The 22,007-nt window shown below is 39.8% G+C and overlaps 1 protein-coding gene across 1 annotated transcript in view; it reads right to left on the minus strand.

Moving 5' to 3' along the window:
* Positions 1-773: 773 nt before the first annotated feature.
* RAP2A (RAP2A, member of RAS oncogene family) overlaps positions 774-22,007 on the minus strand; it is a 33,967-nt gene continuing 12,733 nt past the window's right edge. The window contains exon 2 of the mRNA XM_032771447.2: positions 774-4,560. Coding sequence (XP_032627338.1) covers positions 4,323-4,560 — 238 coding nt within the window. The 3' untranslated portion in view covers positions 774-4,322. The remainder of the gene's footprint in view (positions 4,561-22,007) is intronic.

Here is a 22,007-nt window from a genome sequence, read left to right on the forward strand (position 1 = left end):
ATCTTCACAGTGTTGTCCACAGAATAAAGAGTTCTTACAGAGTACCAGCCTCCAACTTTTGGCACCTTAAAACCCACATGACCTGTCAACAAAAAACACCCCCTCCCCCCCCCGATACCCATCAAGTTCAAACACAATAATACATTATAGTCATGTCAGCAGCACCAAGATGCAACTGCTAATTAACATTATCTAGAACAATCCTGCTAACATTAGCATCGCGATTGTTCAAATATAGCTATTCTTGCTAACACAATGTATTTTGTAGAGCAAGGTAAGACTAAAAACACAAACAAAATAAAAGCCCAGTCATCAACAGGACAGTTGACATGATGATCAATCCTTATGTTAACCCACTGCAATTTTAATACAATAAAAGTAACTATATTACTGGATATTACATCTTCATGGTTGACCAAGTTCAGCTCATTACATCATTTTAGTACACTTTACAGAAATCTTTATTCAACCTTTCAGAATGAGATGTACAGTAATAAGCTTCCAATCCACTGGCCTTTTCCTGTAGAATACTTTCTCTTAATATTTTATCCAGTAGCAGTGTATGTGAGGCTACAGTATATGTGAAAATGGAAATACTAGTATTTGCTTGCATACATTCAATTTATATCAACAGAACATTTCAACAGGAGAGCATCTCCTCAACTTTAAATAGGTCTGTTTAGTGTTGTTTACAAATAAGAAGTTCTAATTGGCTTTGGATGAGCTATTTGACAAAACCAAAAACTGTATGATACAAGGAAATCCAAGGCAGGTTTCATTAAATAAATTTATTTGTTAAAATAATTTAACTCCAAATACAACTGCTGAGTTTGCATTGAGTTCTATGTACAATTCTTGTTTTTATTTGAAACATCAAGGTTTAACAACTGACATTGTTACAAAACAATAAATTGTTGCTCCATCTATAGGTTGCCAGTTGTACTAGAGCTCAACAATTAACTGTGAAATATATTTATTCACCTCTGGGAAACCCCAAATCAATACTGTTAAGCCTAGTTCCAAAACCCACTGCAGTCATTCTTGAGACCTGATGCACAACAATGCAGATAAAAGCCTCCTACTGTTGTCAAAACATTTGCTTTGTCGCGGAGTTTCACCATTAAAGCCTAACCAGTATTTTGATTCTACACTGGTAAAAAGAAAACCAAACATGCACAACCCACCCCCAACCAAATGGCTGACATCTTTAGGCAACATTCTTTATACACGAAAGCAAATACCAGTAGTTTTCCCACAGAAAAGTGACGGCAACTGTAGCACTGGGGTTAGAGAGAGGTTAGTTACTTGTTGGCCAGAACAGAAGAGAAAGACATCAAAAACTGCTTTTGATGCTCTAATAAAAACCCCTACGTGTAATACTTTTGATTTGATGCTGGTTTATTTATTTTCCCTACTTTTTAAAAATGGGAGAAAACAGTTGCTACCATTATCACAGCTGAAAAGAATGAAAGTTGCAACTTAAAAAAAAAAAAAAAATCAATAAAACTTAAAAAATGCTGTCTTTGTAGAAAAGTACAAAACTCTACAAGAACAGCAAAAGAAAACATGGGTCTTTGGATCAAACCATAATATTTTAAGGCATGTTATAAAAAACTCTCACATACTATATAATTGGTAGTCTGATCAGGGTACAAAGTAAGAGGTGACCCAAGACCACTGACTTTCTCCAGGTGGCCACCTATCTTGAATGTGGCTCATTTAACTACCCTCTTGCTATCCTTAAGCTTTCAAAAATATCTTAGCCAAATGCAACTGTCACTGATTCAAGCTCCACTATATTCATATTAGTGGAAACACAAATAGTGCACAACTACCTCCTTAGAATTACATAATAAAGAGAAGAGCATTTACATTTCCCCTGCCATACCCCTGGAATGTTGTGTGTTGCTTAGTCATTACAAATGTAAAATGCTAAGGAAAAACATGTCTTGGAAGTATCTTTTTTATTACAATTTTCTGTTTAGAATTTTACTTGTGCAATTTTTCCTAAATTAAAAGCCCATCTGTTTTATGTTACACACTTCAACTTAGGCTCCTCATACATATTATTTATACCACCTTATTGGTCACACAGCTATTTTTTATGTAAGATCTTTGCATTTCGTATACAATATTGCTCAACATGCACTCCAAACTGTAAATTGATACCAAATTTGATGTTTTTGAGCACTCCGGCAGTAGGTCTCCCAAATTGACAAGCTGCCTATTTTATTAATAGATTGTATGGTTTCATTAGACCCCTCCTCCATTTAGGTATTTTAGGAAGTGAAGATACCATTGAGTCAAGTCTCAATTTTTACTTCAGCACACACACATGGTTAATATTAGATGAAAAAGGTGCAACAACATCCAAGATTGTAGCAATTAGCTGGTAGGAAAAACCTACATTACAAGGATTTAGAAAAATCTGAATAGTACGGTCTCACATTTATCAGACTTAACATCCTTATTTCCTTGAAAAGCTTTTCAAGGACTAAGGGTAGTGGTGGCCAGTTCTCTTCCATCACTAATGTTTCCGTTAGCTGTCACCCACTGAAGAACATTAATATTACTATATTATATAAGAAACTTTGTGAAGCTGTTTTATACTTTAGTTTCTCATTTCAAAGATTAAGAGCATTTTTAAAGCAGTTCTGCTGACAGAGGTAAATCTGTCAGAGGTAAATCTGTCAGAACCAAACTCCAATCACAGCATTTCTAAGGGATACACACACACACACACCCCCCACCGAACACATGCACCCGTTTTCATTCATTTACACACAAGGAACTACACTGTTACTCCACAAGACTGAGAAACTAATAAAAACATGATGATATTTAGACCATAGGCTCAGTGATACTGCATTCTGATGACCAAATTTTACCTATAAAGGTCCAGCTCAAGACAATCGCTCCAACATATAAAACTTAGACATTTTGATTGAAAACTTTTCTATACTTGATTGTAAGACTTCAGAATAGATATTTCTGTGCCATTAGTCATGCAAAATGATAAAACACTCCACTGCTAGGAAAACTAGAATGTCAGAGATCGAGCACCCTTGCAAAACAAAATATTTGCTCCCACTACTTGATACCCTAATAATCAGGGCAATCTTGAATAGTGTGTCAGGCAATTACACAAAAGCTTTTTCTTTCTCACCTAAAGTAGAACCATAACCTATATTCCTCCTGTGAGCCAAAATGATTTCACATGGTTATTCAATTAACAAAGTTGCCAACATTAAAGCTATGAAATAGCAAACTTGATTTCCAAAGGTTAGTTAGGGATCACACCAAAAAACCTAGCCCTTAAAAGGCAAGAAAGAAATTATCTTCTTTAGCAAACTTAAAAATGCAGGCTATTCATACTGTCCCATGAGGTTTCTGCAAAAGGGAACATCTGGATGCAACATGGCTTTGTTTTCCTTACAAGATGGTACTAGTTAATCTATTAAAGTGTTCCTTGTTAGTAAGGCTAAGCGATTTTTTTCATCACAGTTGCTTCCTCCTGGTTCAGTAAAGTGATAAAGATGTTTCCTGCTTTGTAAACAGAGGGTTTGTTTGGCTTTTTGTCTGATCAAAACCTGAAGTGATCCTCCATTATTGAGCAGCAAAGTGGAAGATTTAAAACATTCCAATGCCATATCGTGTTTTTTCACTAGCTATTAGTTTTTCAGATCTTTTCTCTCTTCTTTCAAAGTACTGATGCAGTGCTTTCTATTTCACAAGATGAGATAAAGCGTAGAAATTGCATCAATTTTGGAAAAAAAACTATATAGGTCTTGTAGATCATATCGGCCTGTAAAACTGTCAGAAGTTCAGATGAAATTAGCATACTTATTTGTGTAAACTTGGCCACAAGCAAAAGTATAACTCCTGAAATGCAGTATATCGAAACTGAAAGGCTTTCCTCTCCTTTTGCGTTCATCAGTATAGGATATGCTAATTGCACATCATCATCTTCACAGGTCTTCTCTCTAGCAGTTTCAATTTCCATCACCAGGAATTTTCTAATTTATGAAATAGCTGCTGCTGTCCGACAACGCAAACACATATAGTTCAACTGAGATCACCCTGTAGATCAACTGTATGACGAAACTGTACGTGCACAAGGGGGTACTGGGTGAGAAGTTGTAGTTGTTTAACCCCACTGTGTTCAGAGACCGTGATTGACTTTCAATGCTCAGCTCTGACTTAAAGTTGTTACTTCACTTATGATTTATTCCAAGTGACCTACAAACCAGGAATTGAGGCAGACAGTTTTTCCACTTGACAAAAATTCTGCAAATTAGGTCCAGGTTAGGTCATTTTTAATGCTATTGAATATTACAGGCAGAACAGCATGGATCATCTTTGTCTGGCTGAGCTGCATAGTTCATTTGTCTAACAATTTCTGCAAAGAGCTCATCCACCATTGTTTTACTTTTAGCAGAGGTCTCCATAAAAGGACAACCCCATTCTTCAGCCAGCGCTCTGCCTTCATTTGAAGATACTTCCCTCTCACTCTCCAGGTCCACTTTATTACCAACCAAAATTACTGGCACCTTCTCATACCTATAATTCAAAACAAAAAGAGAATTAAATTAAATTAAATTTAATTAAATTAAATTAAAACAGAATTAAGATTCTCATACCTATAATTCAAAACAAAAAGAGAATTAAGATTCCTCTCACATACACACGGTGCATAACATGAGAAATAATTCTGTCATTCATCAAAACCTACTTTATAGTTCAAAACGCAATGCAGGCTTTTGCTTTTTTCTCATTCTAGTTTGTTACAGCACCCCCCTTTGGAGTTTTCTAATGAATGCGTCTTCCTCTTAATTTTCCAGTGAGGAACACTTACAACCCTAGCTCTTTTGGTGTGGAACAAAATTTCTTCCCACTCCACACAATCCAGATTAGCATTTGGGATCGGCTGGAAGTTTGAGCCTCCCTTCAGTTTTAATGAATTTATGTCTACACTGCAGCTGGGAGCAAGCCTCCCAGTCCAGGAAGGCAGATTCAGACTAGCTGAGTTCAAGCCTAGTATGCTAAAAATAGCAGTGTGAACATTTCAGTTCCACAGCAGACTCAACCTAGTCACCCAAATTCAGACAAAACAAAGAACACACTGTGAAAGAGAGTTACTTAAGCTGCAAAGTCAAACACTCAAACGTTAGGAAGTGCAAGAATAAGGCTGCACAGACTACTCTAAATTTGGCCCCCTGGCGTGAATGTATTGTGATACAGTCTTTAACTACACAATTGCAAATTATTTTCCCCACAGGACCTGTACCACACTCAGTGGACTGGATGGATGGTGCTCAATGAAAGACAGCTATTCAGTGTTTTTCATCCTCATAATTCAATGTGGGGCCCATGGTTTATTTGCTGTACAGCACCCAAACCTTGCTCTGAGTACAGCATTACCCATTTGTGTGTCATTTTTTGTTATGTTTAGTTGCCTCACAAACATAAGTGAATTTATCTTCACAACTCCTTGGGTGATGAGTATTAGCCTCATTTTATAGATGAGGAAACACATTCAGAGCAATTTACCTGAGGCCATACAATGATTAATTGAGAGTCAGAATTAGACAAAGAACATCCTGATTCCCAACCCTGCACTCATTCTTCAGATGACACTGCCTTACTGCCAGAGGTATTGAGCATCTACAGCTCTCAATGATGTAATTATGAGTGCTCGGCCCTTCTGAAAGTCAAGACAGCTGGGGCCTCACGGGGGCTGAGAAAAGGAACACAACTGGTGGCTGTGAAAAGTCTGGTTTAATTGATTTGCTCAGCAACAAGCAAACCCTGTAACAAAGGTAGGAACAGAATCTAGCTCTCTTGTGTTGTGTTCACCTGCCTCAACTAGGCCATCCTTTAACTTCCTACATTCCCCAGCTTCATTCACTACATATCTTCCAATTACTAGACTCTATAGCATATAAACAGAGATCTTACAGATATCAGCCCTATTCACTACACAAATCCCTGAGCACAGTCCATCATGCAATCAGAACAAGGTTGAGTCCTACAGAAACAGTGTGATCTTGTGATAAGAGTCTATCATAATGCATAGGCACCATGGGGATGAATTCAGGTTGCTGATGCAAAGTAAATTCTTGCATTACTTAACTTTTGAGGACCGTTTTTCAGTGTAACAATTTGTTTCTTTCAAACTGTGAAGTGACAAAGTAAAAAAAAGGAAACAACTGTATTATGTGCAACTAAAAGGTTTGGCCATGTCCTGGGCCCAGGAAATGGTCAGAGGTAGCACAATTTGGTTCTCCCTTCCCAGAGATGCATGTGTTTTCTTCAAGACTGGGAGGAGGAGAGGGTGTTCCTGCCTCAAGAGGAGAATGGACATCTAGAACCATATGCTGTGTCTGGGGGTGATTAGGAGGAGCCTACTCTGACTCTCTTCTGCAACTTCTTGTGGGTCAGGGGCTCCTGCCCTATGTGGTGTTCCTGGCAGGTGGATGGGTTTGCTTAAGCCAAGACTGAGGGCTGAGCCTGGTCAAACTCTCCCCATCTCCACCACAGCAGCTCTAGTAGCAGGCAGGCTCTATCTACTCCCAAGGGTCTCCAGTACTGTGCATGCTGTGGCTATAGCAGGGGGTTCAACCTCAGACTATTCAGATTTTGGCATGTTACCAAATGATTCAGTGTGACCCAAGCCAGAGATGGGAAATGGTGATTTTCTGTATTTTATAACTCAGCCAAAATTGAAACTAATTTGATGGGAGAAGCAAGAGGCACAGTCCTTTCCCCCTGTCAAATTTCTAAGGCCTAAGGCAAATATTTGAGGGGTTATAGGTTCTTAAAATAAGGTTGCAAGAATTTTTTTACAATGGAAACTGTTAGAGAAGCATTAATATAGGTGTTGCTTCCAGTTCCCGCTATAACGACGATGCACTGAAATGCATATTTTAGGGCAAACATTAACCGTACAACAACGTGATAAAGGCACAAAGATAGAGCCTTGCTTTACTAGATTAACTTTAGGACCAAGGATTTTACAGAAGGACTGTGTACACGGTGAAGTCTTTGCAGAACAATATGCTAAAGCCTGTCTCAAAATGGGTGTACTCTCTACCTTGATCTTGAGAGGTACTGACAACTCCTACAGATGTTACATGATCAGGCTCTTTGTAGCCAAATTAACAGAGACATTGACACTGATTCAATTTTCACCCTATGTGGACTTTTACTTCTGTCTAGTTATATTCCCACACATCCAAGACAGCAAAACACTGAACTAATCTGTTCTATAGACATCGCTTTGTGCTACAAATCAAATTAACAACACATTACAGAATTCCAACTTGGATAATTAAGTTCTACATAAATTCCTTCTGTAGTTCCAAATGAAAGAAGTGTTTTTGACTTCTTGTCCTTCATTGCTGGGTAACAAGTCTGTGCACTGTTGAACAGTTGTTACCTCACATGACTGCATTTCAGTTTTGCATGAAGTGATCTCGGTTCATAGTTTAAATACCAGTTCACTGAATTTTAAAGTCATTTTAGGATCCTTCCAGATGAAAAATGTTGTATAAAATGTAAGAATGTCAGAGATGTTAGCTTATTAGGTGTGCTGCAATTCTCCAAGAAGGGCCCTGTTTTCTGGAGTTTCATGTACCCATCATACATGAAATAAGCTTTCAAATGACGTGGATGTGTGTAAATTTAGATGAAGTATGAGGTGGTGCAGCCCAGTGGTGCCACATGCCTGTAGGTAGCGACAAAGAGTCTCGTGGTACCTTATAGACTAACAGAAGTATTGGAGCATAAGCTTTCGTGACTACCACTTCACCCACGAAAGCTTATGCTCCAATACTTTTGTTAGTCTATAAGGTGCCACAGGACTGTCACTTTTTATAGATCCAGACTAACATGGCTACCTCTCTGATACTTGATGCCTGTAGGTGACAGTCATTGTTTCACGTCTTTTTTTTGCACAGTTCCAGAAACACAAACATGACTATGACTACAGTTTTTGCTCTTTAATTTAATTTCAACACTATATTGGTGTTTGTTGGTCACAGCTACCAAACAACATCTTAAAAGATTTTTATTGGTTTTACATGGGCAATATTTTTTTTTCCAGAAATGAAGCTGTTTAGCATGTGGCAAAAAATGACAAATATCAAGATTTTACAAATACTTGCATGAAATGTTTTCACATTGCATAGTCTTATTTTTTATTATTATATCTCACAAATTGTTATTATAGTTTTCTGTGTTTTCAACTGAAATTTCCTGACCAGATCAGTCTCACACTGAAGGTTGTGCAGGAGTAGCAGTAGAGTGCATGCCCATAGTTTGTACCACATAATAGGTAGATATAAATATATGTGAATTCCTAATGTAATGCTTCTCTATCTGTGTCTACAAAAGCTTACAACGTAGCGTCTAGCCTGCCTGGTAGAAGGTTTGAGTTTGTAATTGCCTATGCATAGTCTGTCACGGAGGTTGCGGAAGTGACCGATTCTTTGACTTTCCGTGACTTCTGCAGCGACCAGTGTGACTGACCCCGGGGCTGCCCAAGCAGCTTCGGTGGCCCTGGAGCCAGCAGCTTCGGTGGCCCTGGGACCAGCCATACTGGCTGGCCATGAGAGTGGCCCAATGGCCTGCCAGAGCAGCGACTGGTGTGGCTGGCCCTAGAGACCGCCTGAGCAGTGATCCCAGCAGTGGCCAGAGGCGGCAGCTGGTGCCGCTAGCCTGTCCCCCCCCCCCCGCCCCCAAGCATTAGACAAGGGCATTTACAGTATAGTATAAGTCATGGATAAAGATAAGTTTTTGTCACAGGTATTTTTAGAAAAAGTCAGACAGGTCACAGGCAATAATGAAAAATTCATGGAAGCCTCGTGACCTGTCCTTTTACTAAAAATACCCATGACAAAATGGGTAGCCATGGCAGCTGGGGGAGGGGGCTGGGGCGGGGAGCACTGGGAGCTCCAAGGTCCCGTTTCCCCTGGCTGTGGCTGGGAGTTGTCAGGGTCTCCCAAGCTGCCCATGGGGGCAGGAAGTGGTGCAGGTCTCCCAAGCTGCCCGAGGGGGCAGGGAGCAGCAGGTATTCACCCTTGCCACCTGTGGTGGCCAGGAGCAGCAGATCCCCCTTGCCGGCCATTGTGGCCAGAAGAGGTGGGGGAGCTCTGGGTACGCTGTAACTCCCAGCCGGCAGGGGATGAAGTCATGGAGGTCTTCGGAAGTCACGGACTCCATGAGTAAGTCGCAGCCTTAGTCATGGACAGGTTGCGAATTTTTGTTTATTTCCCGTGATCTGTTCATGACTTTTACTAAGAATACCCATGACTAAATCGTAGCCTTACCCATGCATGCAGTACTAGCCTTTGAAATATTCCAGAAACTAACTTTTTAATTCAGTGACACTTATGCACAGATCAATATTAGTATTAGACAGGACAATACACAGCGGGCTTCAATCAAAATGCTCACTAAACAAAACTGTCAAGTTTGATAACTAACAGAGATCTAATTTAGCACAAGTCTGTATACTTGCACAAGATGAAAAATGGTGGTAGCGGCAATGCTAACAATATTCTGTGGGAATTTTACCTCCACAGGAAAGAGTGTATGAAAACAGAGGATACGAGCCCCTTAAAGCTTAGATCAAAGAGAAAAAAAAGACTCTCCACAAGTTTTGAAAAATGCAGTCATGAAAATCAAGAGAATGCAAAAAACTGAGAACAGCCACTAGTGCTGGAGAGATTTCTGTGATGCTGGCAGCAGAGGCAAGGAGAGACGAAGCGTACTAGTGGCCACTGGATTAATTTTCTAGTTTAGATGATGTGCCACCAATACTGTGTCACAGGGGCTACTTTCAGAAATGCACAAGCAAGTAGAATTTGGCATATGTCAGAGTTGTCGAGAACCCAGGAAAGAACATAAACTCTTAAACTGATCAGACAGCATCATGTTCACCTCCACCTATAGCATGCATGTCCTCTAGGAACTGGTCCATTTGCATTGTCTGCTTGAGAAAAGACACGCAGAAGGAGACTAACTTCATAAAAGGGAAACATTTGGGAGAGCACCAATCTAAGGGGAGAGCACCAATCTAAGGGAGGTGACTCTTCAGAGAAACCGATATGACATGTTGTGCAGAATATCTATGGAAGACTTGATTGCAAAGGATGCAGTTTATCACTCAACATGCCTTTCTTCCTACTTGAGTAAAATGAAATCTTACGGCAAAACCATCTAGTTACAATGCAACAATACAGTCACCTTACGACACTGCATTTTATCAGCTGACTGAAGAGACAATGATCTTATGTATAACACGAAGGCTCTTCTTGTGTGCAACCTGCTACAAAGATATAAAACCCTATATCCCTCACATGTAGAAACTGCAAGAATTCCAGTAGCAAATTACAGTCAAGATTAGAAAAAAAATTTGGTTCTGCAATTCCATTACGTGCACAGCAAGGACAAGGCAAGTCTACTATTGTTCTATGAAGCACAATAAAATTAGCTGATGTTATCCAAGCTGCTAGTAATCAGAAGCAGGAACTTAAGTCATCCAAATGTTTTGTCGATGTTCTTCTGGCAAGTGAGCCTGACAAACAGCTTCGAAATGAACAAGTAGTTTTGTGTAATGGCACTTCAATCCTTTGGCCTGAAATAGACAAAAGAAAGCCTCAGAATATTATCCAAAGTCAGGTATTGAACTTTACAGAGGTCAGTTACTTTTCTGCCTCAGTTGGTCTTCTGGTTATTAAAGAGGCTTCTACTTCAGTCAGCAATGAGTATCATCCTTTAGAAGACATTCAGAGAAGGTGCCTCTCAACTGTGGAGTGCACAATATTTAACAGTCCCAAAATTATCACACCACCGCATATATACCTTGCTACGCTGTGAATCTGTATCTCACAGTTTAATTGACATACCACACCTTCATGGATTGTGCAACAATTATCATGAGCTGAAGAAATTCATCACTAGTGCTGCAAAAAATGAAGTAGAAAAAGACTCCAGGGAGGCGTGTTCATTCCAAATGGAACTGAACCTCTTCATGCTGGCAGAAATCTCATCCATGTAGCAGCTGGTAATATGGACATCAACGTAGAGATCATAGATGGAAAGAATAGCTTTCATTCAATGGCTTGAACTACCACTCTATCACAGTCTGCAGACAGTCCAGCATCACAAGAAATAATCACTGACAAATTGGAAAGAAAAAAGTCACTACTCTCCCTGTGCAATCAGAGTCTCTTATGCAGCATTTGAAAAAACCTAGAACACATCCAGAACTGACTCACCATCAAGAAGAACTTGAGAAAAATCAATAATGCCTGTAGTGAGAACAAAGTCCCAGACATAACTCTGCTGCCAAGGCAATGAAGTCTGTGGTAACTCATGCACTATTGACAGAGACCATAATGATGAACAAGAGGATAATGATATTGACTAGAAATGTCACTACTGGTATTACATTTCAATACCTGTACAAATTATCAGATTTTGTTTTACCCCATAGATTGTTGTACTGATGCTTTGACGTCACAAAAAATCCAATTCTGCGTCTTAATTTAATGGCTCTCTATTATTTCCAGAGAAATGAATGTAAATATTTCAAAGTGGGTACTTTAATGTGTGGATTGTATCAGTTTCTCTCTCATTGCTATGGTAATGGTACCACCTGACAGCTTCACATTCTACCTCATCTTAAAAGTAGATATAATAATTTATCAGGTGTGTGTATAGAGAGTGTCCATTAAATTGACCAAATTGGTGGTGGCTGCTGCTTGCCTATGTTTTTCTCCCCCTTAACCTAAAACGTACATCCAAAGATAGAAAACACTGGCCAGTGACTGAATCCATGTCTGAAAATTTTTATCCAGCTACTTTTCAGTCTTTGGGTCACAGTTTTAACTGGCTTGTCAAAAGATGACATGAAATGAAATTTCTTCACAGAAGGAGATAAGAGTGACATACAGCAAGCCTGATAATAAAAAGAGAGAATTTTTTTTAAACTCTGAAAATACTCAATAACAATTAATCACAAAAAAACTGTTACAGAGTTGACCTAATTTTATGTTCTATCATTCACTGCAGACAAATCTTTCAGCTTTGCTAGAATTTGTTTTTGTCCATATTTCAAAACAAATAAGGACTAGATGATCTCTCGAGGTCCCTTCCAGTCTTATGATTCAAAACAGAGACAAACACGTCCAACTTGCTATGCAGAAATATTTCTGCATAAAAGTTCAATCTGATCTAGGAACATATAGAGCCCTAAATTATCACTGATGAGAGTTAAGCTCTGTGACCCCCCTGATGCCACTTGGCAGAGGACATGGGGTACACAGGAATCCCCTGCTTGGATAGTTACATAATAGTTCAAAGTGCAGCATGTGAGGTCTCTCCTGGGAGTGAGCATTCCTGTGGTTGTCATAATCATTGTGAAATGTGTGTACAGATAATATTTAAGGAGATATGTATCTATACTGGAAATTATGTTCTTCAGGCAGGTTGCCAGGAAGTGACATACCTCAGAGATGTTCCTTTCAAGCAGGAAGTAAACGATACCTATCTCCCTGCCTGGCAATTTGTGTATTGTATGCCTTGCACTGTATGCCTATTTGAATACTGGGCCAACTGCAATGGAGAGATTGAGAAAACTACAAGGGAGGATATTTACAGGAAGAAAAACAGGATGGGGATGTCCTGTTCACTAATAAAGACAAAGGATTTGTCCGGTATATCTTGGAATGCAAAGACATACTGAATCCTTCACCTAGGAGGAAAACTGATAGTGTGCATACCTCATCAGAGAAGGGTCAACAGTTTCTGAGTATGTCTACACAGTAATAAAAAGCCCATAGCACCAAGTCTCAGAGCCCAGGTCAGCTGACTTGGGCTTATAGGGTTCAAGCTCACAGGGTCCCATCCCACAGCCTGGGCTCCAGCACAAGCCAGAATGTCTACATAGCAATTTTACACCCCGCAGCCCAAGCTCTGTGAGACTGAGCCAGCTGACCTGGGCAGCTGCAACTGTACCCTTAGTCCTGCTCAATCAATCTCTTTTAGGGCTTTCGGCTCCTAAAAAGCATAGGAGATTGGCTGTGGGGGGAATCCAAGTCTATGGTACTAGAGCAGTCTTCACAAAACCATTGTCACTCCTGACATAGCTCTCAGCATCAGCCTTAATTCCTAGGCCACATACAACTCGCTACCCCCCTTTTCCTCAGCTAGAAAAGTGTCATTTTAAAACTATTCCTCCACTGGGAACATGCCCTCCCTAGCCCAGTACAATAGAACCTCAGAATTACAAACACCTCGGGAATGAAGGTTATTCATAACTCTGAACAAAACGTTATGGTTGTTCTTTCAAAAGTTCACAACTGAACATTGACTTAATACAGCTTTGAAACTTTACTATGCACAAGAAAAATGCTGCTTTTAACCATCTTAATTTAAATGAAACAAGCACAAAACAGTTTCCTTTGACAAAAAAAATTAATTTTTTTTATTTTAGTAGTTTACATTTAACACAATACTGTACTTTGCCCCCTTTTTTTGGTCTCTGATGCTGCCTGATTGCGTACTTCCAGTTTCAAATGAGGGGTGTGGTTGACTGGTCAGCTCATAACTCTGGGGTTCATAACTCTGAAGTTCTACTGTATTGTTCTACTCCCCAGCCCTGGTTCAGTGTGGGGTCTGCCCTTTTATTAAGTGCTAAATCCTGGGTCCATGGGAATTAATCCCCTGTAGGGATAGTTATGAAACTAAAAAAAACACACTAAAGTTAGCTTCAGTTTGCTTAAGAAAATAAGATATTTGCTAGTCAGTAGGCAAAAGCCCTAATTAGCAAATAAAGTAACACTGTAGTCATAAACAGATAGTTAAGGGTTAATGTCTCTTTTACCTGTAAAGGGTTAAGAAGCTCGGTGAACCTGGCTGACACCTGACCAGAGGACCAATGGAGAGACAAGATACTTTCAAATCTTGGTGGAGGGAAGTCTTTGTTTGTGCTTTGTTTTGTTCGTTGTTCGCTCTTGGGACTAAGAGGGGCCAGAAGTGCTACCAGGTCTCTCTCTAATCTTTCTAAAACAGTCTCTCATGTACAAAATAGTAAGTACTAGCTAGAAAAGGTGGATTAGTCTTATGTTTGTTTTCTTAACTTGTGAATGTGTATTTTGCTGGAAGGATATTTACCTCTGTTTGCTGTAACCTGAATTTCAGGCTGGGGGCAGGGGGGGGGAGTCCCTCTAGTCTATATGATCTGAATACCCTGTAAACATTTTCAATCTTAAATTTTACAGAGATAATTTTTACTTTTTCTCTCTTTAATTAAAAGCTTTCTTTTTTAAGAACCTGATTGATTGTTTTTTCCTTGTTTAAGACCCAAGGGAATTGGGTCTGAACTCACCAGGGATTGGTGGGGGGAAAGGAGGGGGGGAAGGTTAATTCCTCTCCGTTTTAAGATCCAAGGAGTTTGGATCAGTGTAGTCTCTCAGGGTAGCCCAGGGAGGGGAAAGTCTGGGAGGGGGAAAGGAGGGGGGATGGTTTGTTTCCCCTTGTTTTAAGACCCACGGGGTTTGGGTCTTGGGTTCCCCAGGGAAGGTTTTGGGGGAACAGAAAGTGTGCCAAACACTATATTTTGGCTGGTGGTGGCGCTATCAGATCTAAGCCAGGAATTAAAGCTTAGAAGGGTACATGCAGGTCCCCACTTTTTGGACACTAAAGTTCAAAGTGGGAAAAATACCTTGACAACTGTGAGAAGACGCTAAGACCAGAAGTAGTGTGGGAAGGATGGATGGTTTAAAAGTAACTGATAAAATACAGGACTGCAGTAACAAGGCAAAGAAAAACTGTCTTAAATGAAAGCAGCACAAACCTTTCCACTGTTCTGCTGATAAACAAGGGCGGAGGGAGAGAAAAAAAAGAGGAGATGGTTTTGAGGGAAGGAAAATATCAAGGATAAAATGCTTCAGGCAAGGTTTTTGCTAGAGCTAATAGATTAGCTGAAAGGTATAAAGAGAGCCATAAATCTGAAGGTTCTTTATCAAATCCGGTCTCATCATGCTGGAGCAAAGCAGGATGAGAGAACTATTCTCTGGCACATTGTGAGTAACGGATCATATGCTTATGAATGTATGCTGCTCTACTGGATGTAGTCAACTGCTTATTATTTAGGCACATTTAAAGCAACTGAATATTTATCATTTCGCCATTGGATTTAAAGAAAATTTATGGTTATTTCATGTCTGATGGTGCCCTGTATCATTATTCATAAATAATAATTCAAATACCACTTTTACATCAATGACTGTAGTGTTCATGATAATCAGAAAAGTTTTGTACTTGTAATCCTTCTTTAGCTTGTTATTTCAGACTCTAAAGTTTATTCTTGCCTCTTGTTACTATGAGTTCCCTGTACTCAGGAGCTGTAAAGGACTACAGATATTAGCAGAGACAGTGATACTATAAATAAGGTCTGCAGACAGATCTTGGTTAGAGAAAGTATTTATCTCCATTTTAGACTTCTGCAACTTTAGTGGCAAGAATCGTATCAATGCCTAGCTAAGTAAACTAGATTACATGATACAATATCTTAAGTGATCAAATGGTAACTTAAGATTGCCAAAGCCAAACACAGAGCATCAGAGGGGTAGCCGTGTTAGTCTGGATCTGATGAAGTGGGTATTCACCCACGAAAGCTCATGCTCCAAAACGTCTGTTAGTCTATAAGGAAACACAGAGTAGTTCATTATAAATTATGCCACTTAGAATGCAATTTAGTAATTTAGCCTGTGCCTGTCTTGACTGAGGAACTTTCCCATAGCTTGAATATGATGGCAGACTCCATAAAAGCAAGATACTCTACTTTTAAACCCAGCAAGATCTTCCTTATATCCATTTCCAGCATTCTGTGGAAGGATTTAAAACGTAAAATCCTCAAGATAGAGAGCACTGTGTGCACTAGACTATTTGTCCCACAGAATTCTTCAAATGGAGTTTAGAACAAAAATAAGGTATATATTTTTAACAGTGAGAGTAATTAATCACTGGAACAATTTACCACAGGTCATGGTGGATTCTTCACCACTGGCAATTTTTAAATCAAGATTGGATATTTTTCTAAAAGATATGCTGTAAGAATTATTTTGGGGAAATTCTATGGCTTGTGCTGGACAGGAGGTCAGAGTGGATGTTGATCACAATTGGCCCTTCTGGTATTGGAATCTATAAACTAGCAGAATGCATCCCTGCTTCTATCACTTCGGGAAGCTTAGGCAAGGAAAACATTTTCCCTCAACTTAAAATTTTCTATATTTTGTTAGCATCACAATTTTAACATTGTGGGCTAGATCCTCATCATGTGTAAAAAAAAAAAAAAAAAAAAAGTTCCATTACCTTCCACTTAGCTATACAGATTTATACCAACTGAAGATGTCTCCACATTTTAAAACACCTAGATTCCTGCATAGCTTTTAAGTGTCTTAGTTGCCCAAACCACAGAAGTTATTCTAGCTCTCAGGTAACTCAATAAAGAACAGTTGTAAAAAGACATTGTGATGCTAGTAATTCATTCCAGTTTACCAATCACATGCATTTAATTTTCAACAGTCCTGGAAGCTGTTAGATTGCATAAGAATGGAGCAACAATTCATTAAGCAATCCTCATATGGGTGTAATATAGGAATTTTTAAAGTCATTCTATAAGTAGGTAAAACATAGTTATGGGAGAATTCTGCGCCACTGTCTGGGTGCAGAATTCATGTTGTCCACAGATTTCTTTGCTTCCCCAAGGAAAAATGACTTTGGAGGGGAAGCAAAGGGAACCCCCAAAAGCGGTCACTTGCCCCTCCCCACTTGTGCAGGGGGAGAGGAGAGTGAGCATGCATGCATGCATGGGGAGATGTCAATCACCACCAGGAATGTGGGGCTCGGCATGCAAGCGAGAGAGAGATTGACTGTCCCTCTGGCTCGCTATTGTGACATGCCAAACATGGTGGGACAGGGCTTCGGGGTGTTTGGCGTGAGGCAGGCTCTGCCCCTCAGACAGAGCACAAAGTAGCAGCCTGCCTGCTTAGTTGTTTTCATCGTTAGTGAACTGTTCCCATTCTTAGTCAACTCTCCCAGGAGAATAAGACATATATCAAAGTTTTAAAGCTCCTTTACACTGCTAGAGTGGTGTAACTGTAAAGGAGCTTTATTGTAAATGACAGTATGGCATTATAAATGCTTATGGTACCTTATGACAGGTCTCAGAGTAGCAGCCATGTCAGTCTGTATCCGCAAAAAGAACAGGAGTACTTGTGGCACTTTAGAGACTAACAAATTTATTTGAGCATGGTACCTTAGTGAGAACTGGTCTAAATTTTTGGACTGAAAAAAATTTCCTATCAAAATGTGCTCCATGAACTGTGTACTACTGACATTTCTGGGGATGGTCAGTAGCCAATATAAATTGTGAGTTTGATTCCCTAGCCCTCACTTGCTTGTTATTTGCCTATGATGCAACATTCAGCATATGGCTGCACGTATTTGTTGACTAATAACTAGAAATAAAGGATCAAGCCTAGCTACATTACTATTACACAATCAAGGTTTGGAGATTTCCTCCAATGCTCCCCACTGCCATTCTCCATTCATTGTATTGTAGTTTACACACATTACCAAAAGAATTGAAACTGGCATGATTATATTGTGTTATTTTGACAAATAAAATATGCAGAATTATAAAATAATTGTGAGCAGATTTTTTAATTTTTTGATGCAGAATTCCTGCAGGCGTAAAACAAGGTCTGGAGTGGTTAAGTTGCTTACCCAGAGTCCCATAGCAACTCAATGGCAGAATTAAGAAGAAAATTCTGGAGTTCTGATTCCTAGTCCCCTGCTCTAGAGAATGAAGCATTCTCTAAGTGAGCGATTGGGGACCAAAAAACATTCCTTGTATTTTAACCCAGGCTCTAAAATGAATTCCTTATGCAGCCTTAGGAACGTCATATTCTCTATGGGCCTCAGTTTACCCATCTGTAAAGAGTAGCTAATAGTACTTACCTACTTCACAGGATGTTGAATATTTAACATCTGCAAAGTAATCCAAAGAATAAAAGCACTATACATATATTAAGTGACGAACAGACCACGCTTTTGTAAGAACAGACCAAGAGATGCTACAGACACGGAATACTCAGATTATTGTAGCAATTTTATAAGTGATAAATGTTATAGGCTAGTCATTGTATTGACTCAATGGGGAAACTACAGGATTTCTGCAAGCATTATTTCAGATTATTTAATTTTTTTATTATTGACCTTGGCACAGAAAGTGGGAACGTGCTAATAAAGTTTGCAGATGACACAAAGCTGGGAGGTATTGCCAATACAGAGAAGAACCGGGGTATCATACAGGAAGATCTGGATGACCTTCTAAACTGGAGTAAGTGTCATACGATGAAATTTAATAGTGAAAAGTGCAAGGTCATGCATTTAGGCATTAATAACAAGAATTTTTGTTATAAGCTGGGGACGCATAAGTTGGAAGTAACAGAGAAGGACCTTGGTGTATTGGTTGATCACAAGATGACTATGAGCTGTCAATGTGATACAGTCATGAGAAAAGCTAATGTGGTCTTGGGATGCATCAGGCGAGGTATTTACAGTAGAGATAAGGAGGTGTTAGTGTTCTACAAGGCACTGGTGAGACCTCATCTTGAATACTGCGTGCAGTTCTGGTCTCCCATGTTTAAGGATGAATTCAAACTGGAACAGGTATAGAGAAGGGCTACTAGGATGATCCAAGGAATGGAAAACCTGTTTTATGAAAGGAAACTCAAAGAGCTTGGCTTGTTTAGCCTAGCCAAAAGAAGGCTGAGGGGAGATATGATTGCTCTCTATGAATATATCAGAGGATTAAATACCAGGGAGAGAGAGGAATTATTTAAGCTCAGTACCAAAGTGGACACAAGAACAAATGAAGATAAACTGGCCATCAGGAAGTTTAGACTTGATATTAGATGAAGGTTTCTAACCATCAGAGGAGTGATGATTCTGGAACAGCCTTCCAAGGTGAACAGTGGGGGCAAGAGACATATCTAGCCTCAAGACTAAGCTTGATAAGTTTATGGAAGGGATGGTATGATGGGATAGCCTAATTTTGGCAATTAATTGTCTTTGACTATTAGTGGAAAATATGCCCAATGGCCTGTGATGGAATGTTAGATGGAGTGGGATCTGAGTTACTACAGAGAATTCTTTCCTGGGTGTCTGGCTGGTGAGTCTTACCCACATGCTCAGGGTTTAGCTGATCGCCACATTTGGGGTCGGGAGGGGATCTTCCTCTGGGGCAGATTGGCAGAGGCCCTGTGGGCTTTTCACCTTCCTCTTCAGCATGGGGCATAGGTCACTTGCTGGAGGATTCTCTGCACCTTGAAGTCTTTAAACCACAATTTGAGGACTTCTGACCTTAAAAATCTATGATTGTATGAACTAAAGTCACTGGGAGATAATTAACACAAATCCTGAAGGAAAGTAACAAGTCTAGAGAAGTATCAAGGGTAGCCATGTTAGTCTGGATCTGTAAAAGCAGCAAAGAATCCTGTGGCATCTTACAGACTAACAGACGTTTTGGAGCATGAGCTGTCGTGGGTGAATACCCACTTCGTCACATGCATCCAGTTATCTCAGGACTAGGACTGGACTCATCTCCCTTAAATTTCTCATTTTTGAGAAAATCACCCACATCTGGGATGACTTCATGTGCTACCAAAAACAAGCCATGCACAGAACCAAAAACACCACCTTCCTTCCAAAAATTCAACCTTGTTCATACGCGTCATAGCAGCACTGACTGGAATTAGAGTCACCACAAGAGACTAACCACTGTCCGTCTTAGATAGTAAGAGAGCAGGGAATACCTAGACACTTACTAATGCATTGCTAACACCTCCTTTGATAAGGAGTCCAATAGCCACTCTAACATTCAATGGTCTAGCTAACACTAAATCATTGCTCAGTCCTAGTGAGGTTGCAGGTTTTTTCTCAGCAAGCTAGCAAACCATCAAAAAACTACACTATCCCAATGCCATATTTTAGTTGCCAGTATTCAAGATCCCCTTCAGTCAGGCTTCAGGGTAGGCCACGATACAGAGAATACTTTTAGCTCTCGAGGATGAACTCGTCCTGTCTACAGACAGAAGAAAAGCATCCATATTCATGATGCCGTGGACCATCAAGTACTCCTGTCCCATCTTCAAGACTACACCTTTCCCTGACTCAGTCCTGGCCCCTGTAATGCATGCATTCGTGACCTTTAGACTTGGCTATTTCATCTAATTTAAAAATAAAAAGTTATACACTCTGGAACAGCTCCAAAAGATACAGTCTAATTGCTTAGCAACAACGGTCATTGTGAACACATAAATGCAGCACTCTGATCTTTGCAATTTCTCTCCACTAAATCTCGTTCAAGATCTTGATTTAGATATTCAAAACCCTCCATGGGCCTGGCCCTCATTCTTGAGAGATCCTTCTCCTTCTGCAACCATGACCTCCTATGACAGCTACATTCCACTGGAACCATGAAACTGTTGAGCAGCAAGCGACATACAGAAGCTTTTAAATAAATTGTACCTAGATACTAGAGAACTCTCAAGAAACAATGACCACAGCCCTCACCACATTTAGAGCTCAAGGCAAACCTTCAGTTTCACTTGAATTTCCTTCAGTGAGGTCCACAAATCTGCTCTCAGTGCAACACTAGGGTTGCAGACTTAAAGGGAAGAAACATAAAAGCAAAGGTTTTTATAGCACCATAAAATTTAGCCACTTCATATGGAGTACACTTTACTTATATATATTTTACAAGAAGTTTATTAAACTACACATTTACAAAGAAAAGCATGAAAGAAGTTGTGCGCGCAATGTGGTTTTATTGCTATAGAATGTTCAGCCAAAAATTTTAAAACTTGGGTGTCCAGAATCAGGCACCTAAATAAGTAGCTTGATTTCTGGAGTTGCTGAACACCAATAAATGCTGCTGAAAGCAGGAAGGCTCAGCACCTCTGAAAAATCAAGCTGCTCATTAAAATGCCTAACTTTGGGACCCAGGTTTAAAAATTAGGTCTTAAAGATCAGGAAACAATGCAAACATTTAAAAATGTTAACTGGGCAATCTTAATGTCACATTAATACAGTTTTGTGCACTTAGTTGATTGTGCAATCAGAACAGCTGCAAAGCTAGTCACTGCCTACCAAATTTACAAGCTGCATACCACCTAAAAATTCAGCATTTTTGGTTTTTAGTTACATTTTTTCAAAAAGTCTCATAAGTACATTTTTCAAATTCCTTTTAATTTTTATAATCACTCTCACTTAGGCTCAAATGTTAGCCCATAACCTCACTAGAGCACAGAACCCACAAGAGAAGAAGAGTGGTCCAATTAATAGGGTATTAACCGGGGACATGGAGATGTAGGTTTGATTCCCTGCTTTGTCCCAGCCTTCGTATGACCTACAGCAATTCACTCAGGGCTTGTCTAAATGGGAGCCTTAGCTCACAGTGAGTCGATATGCAGTATGTAAGCCACACTAAGAGCATGCAGATGGGACAACAATATCCTCTTTCCACTTGCATCATTGTGTATGTACAGTGAGAGCTTGGAGTGCACTAAACATTCAGCGTATCAGGCAGGTATTCCATGGTCCTTTGCTCTGCTATGTGCATTCTGGGATTTTTCCTCAATGGAGTACTGTGGGAATGCATACTGGAAGCCTGGGAATTTCAGGATTGGAGGGGGAAGAGTGTCAGACACCAAAAAATTCCATGATTCCACTCCTTCTCTATCCCATCCTTCCTCTGTTTCTGGATGGGCTAGCAATGATTTTTGAACTGCTATCAGCCAATATGGGAGCAAAACTGATACGCACCCCATGCTAGCAGCTACAGCTGTACAGGCTATTTGTGCTCGATAAGAGCTCTCAGCATTGAGTGGCTTCTGTTTCAGACTGACTGCTGTAGCACCAAGCAGATG

This window comes from Chelonoidis abingdonii, chromosome 1 (assembly GCF_003597395.2).
Source record: "Chelonoidis abingdonii isolate Lonesome George chromosome 1, CheloAbing_2.0, whole genome shotgun sequence".
NCBI classification, from domain to species: Eukaryota; Metazoa; Chordata; order Testudines; family Testudinidae; genus Chelonoidis; species Chelonoidis abingdonii.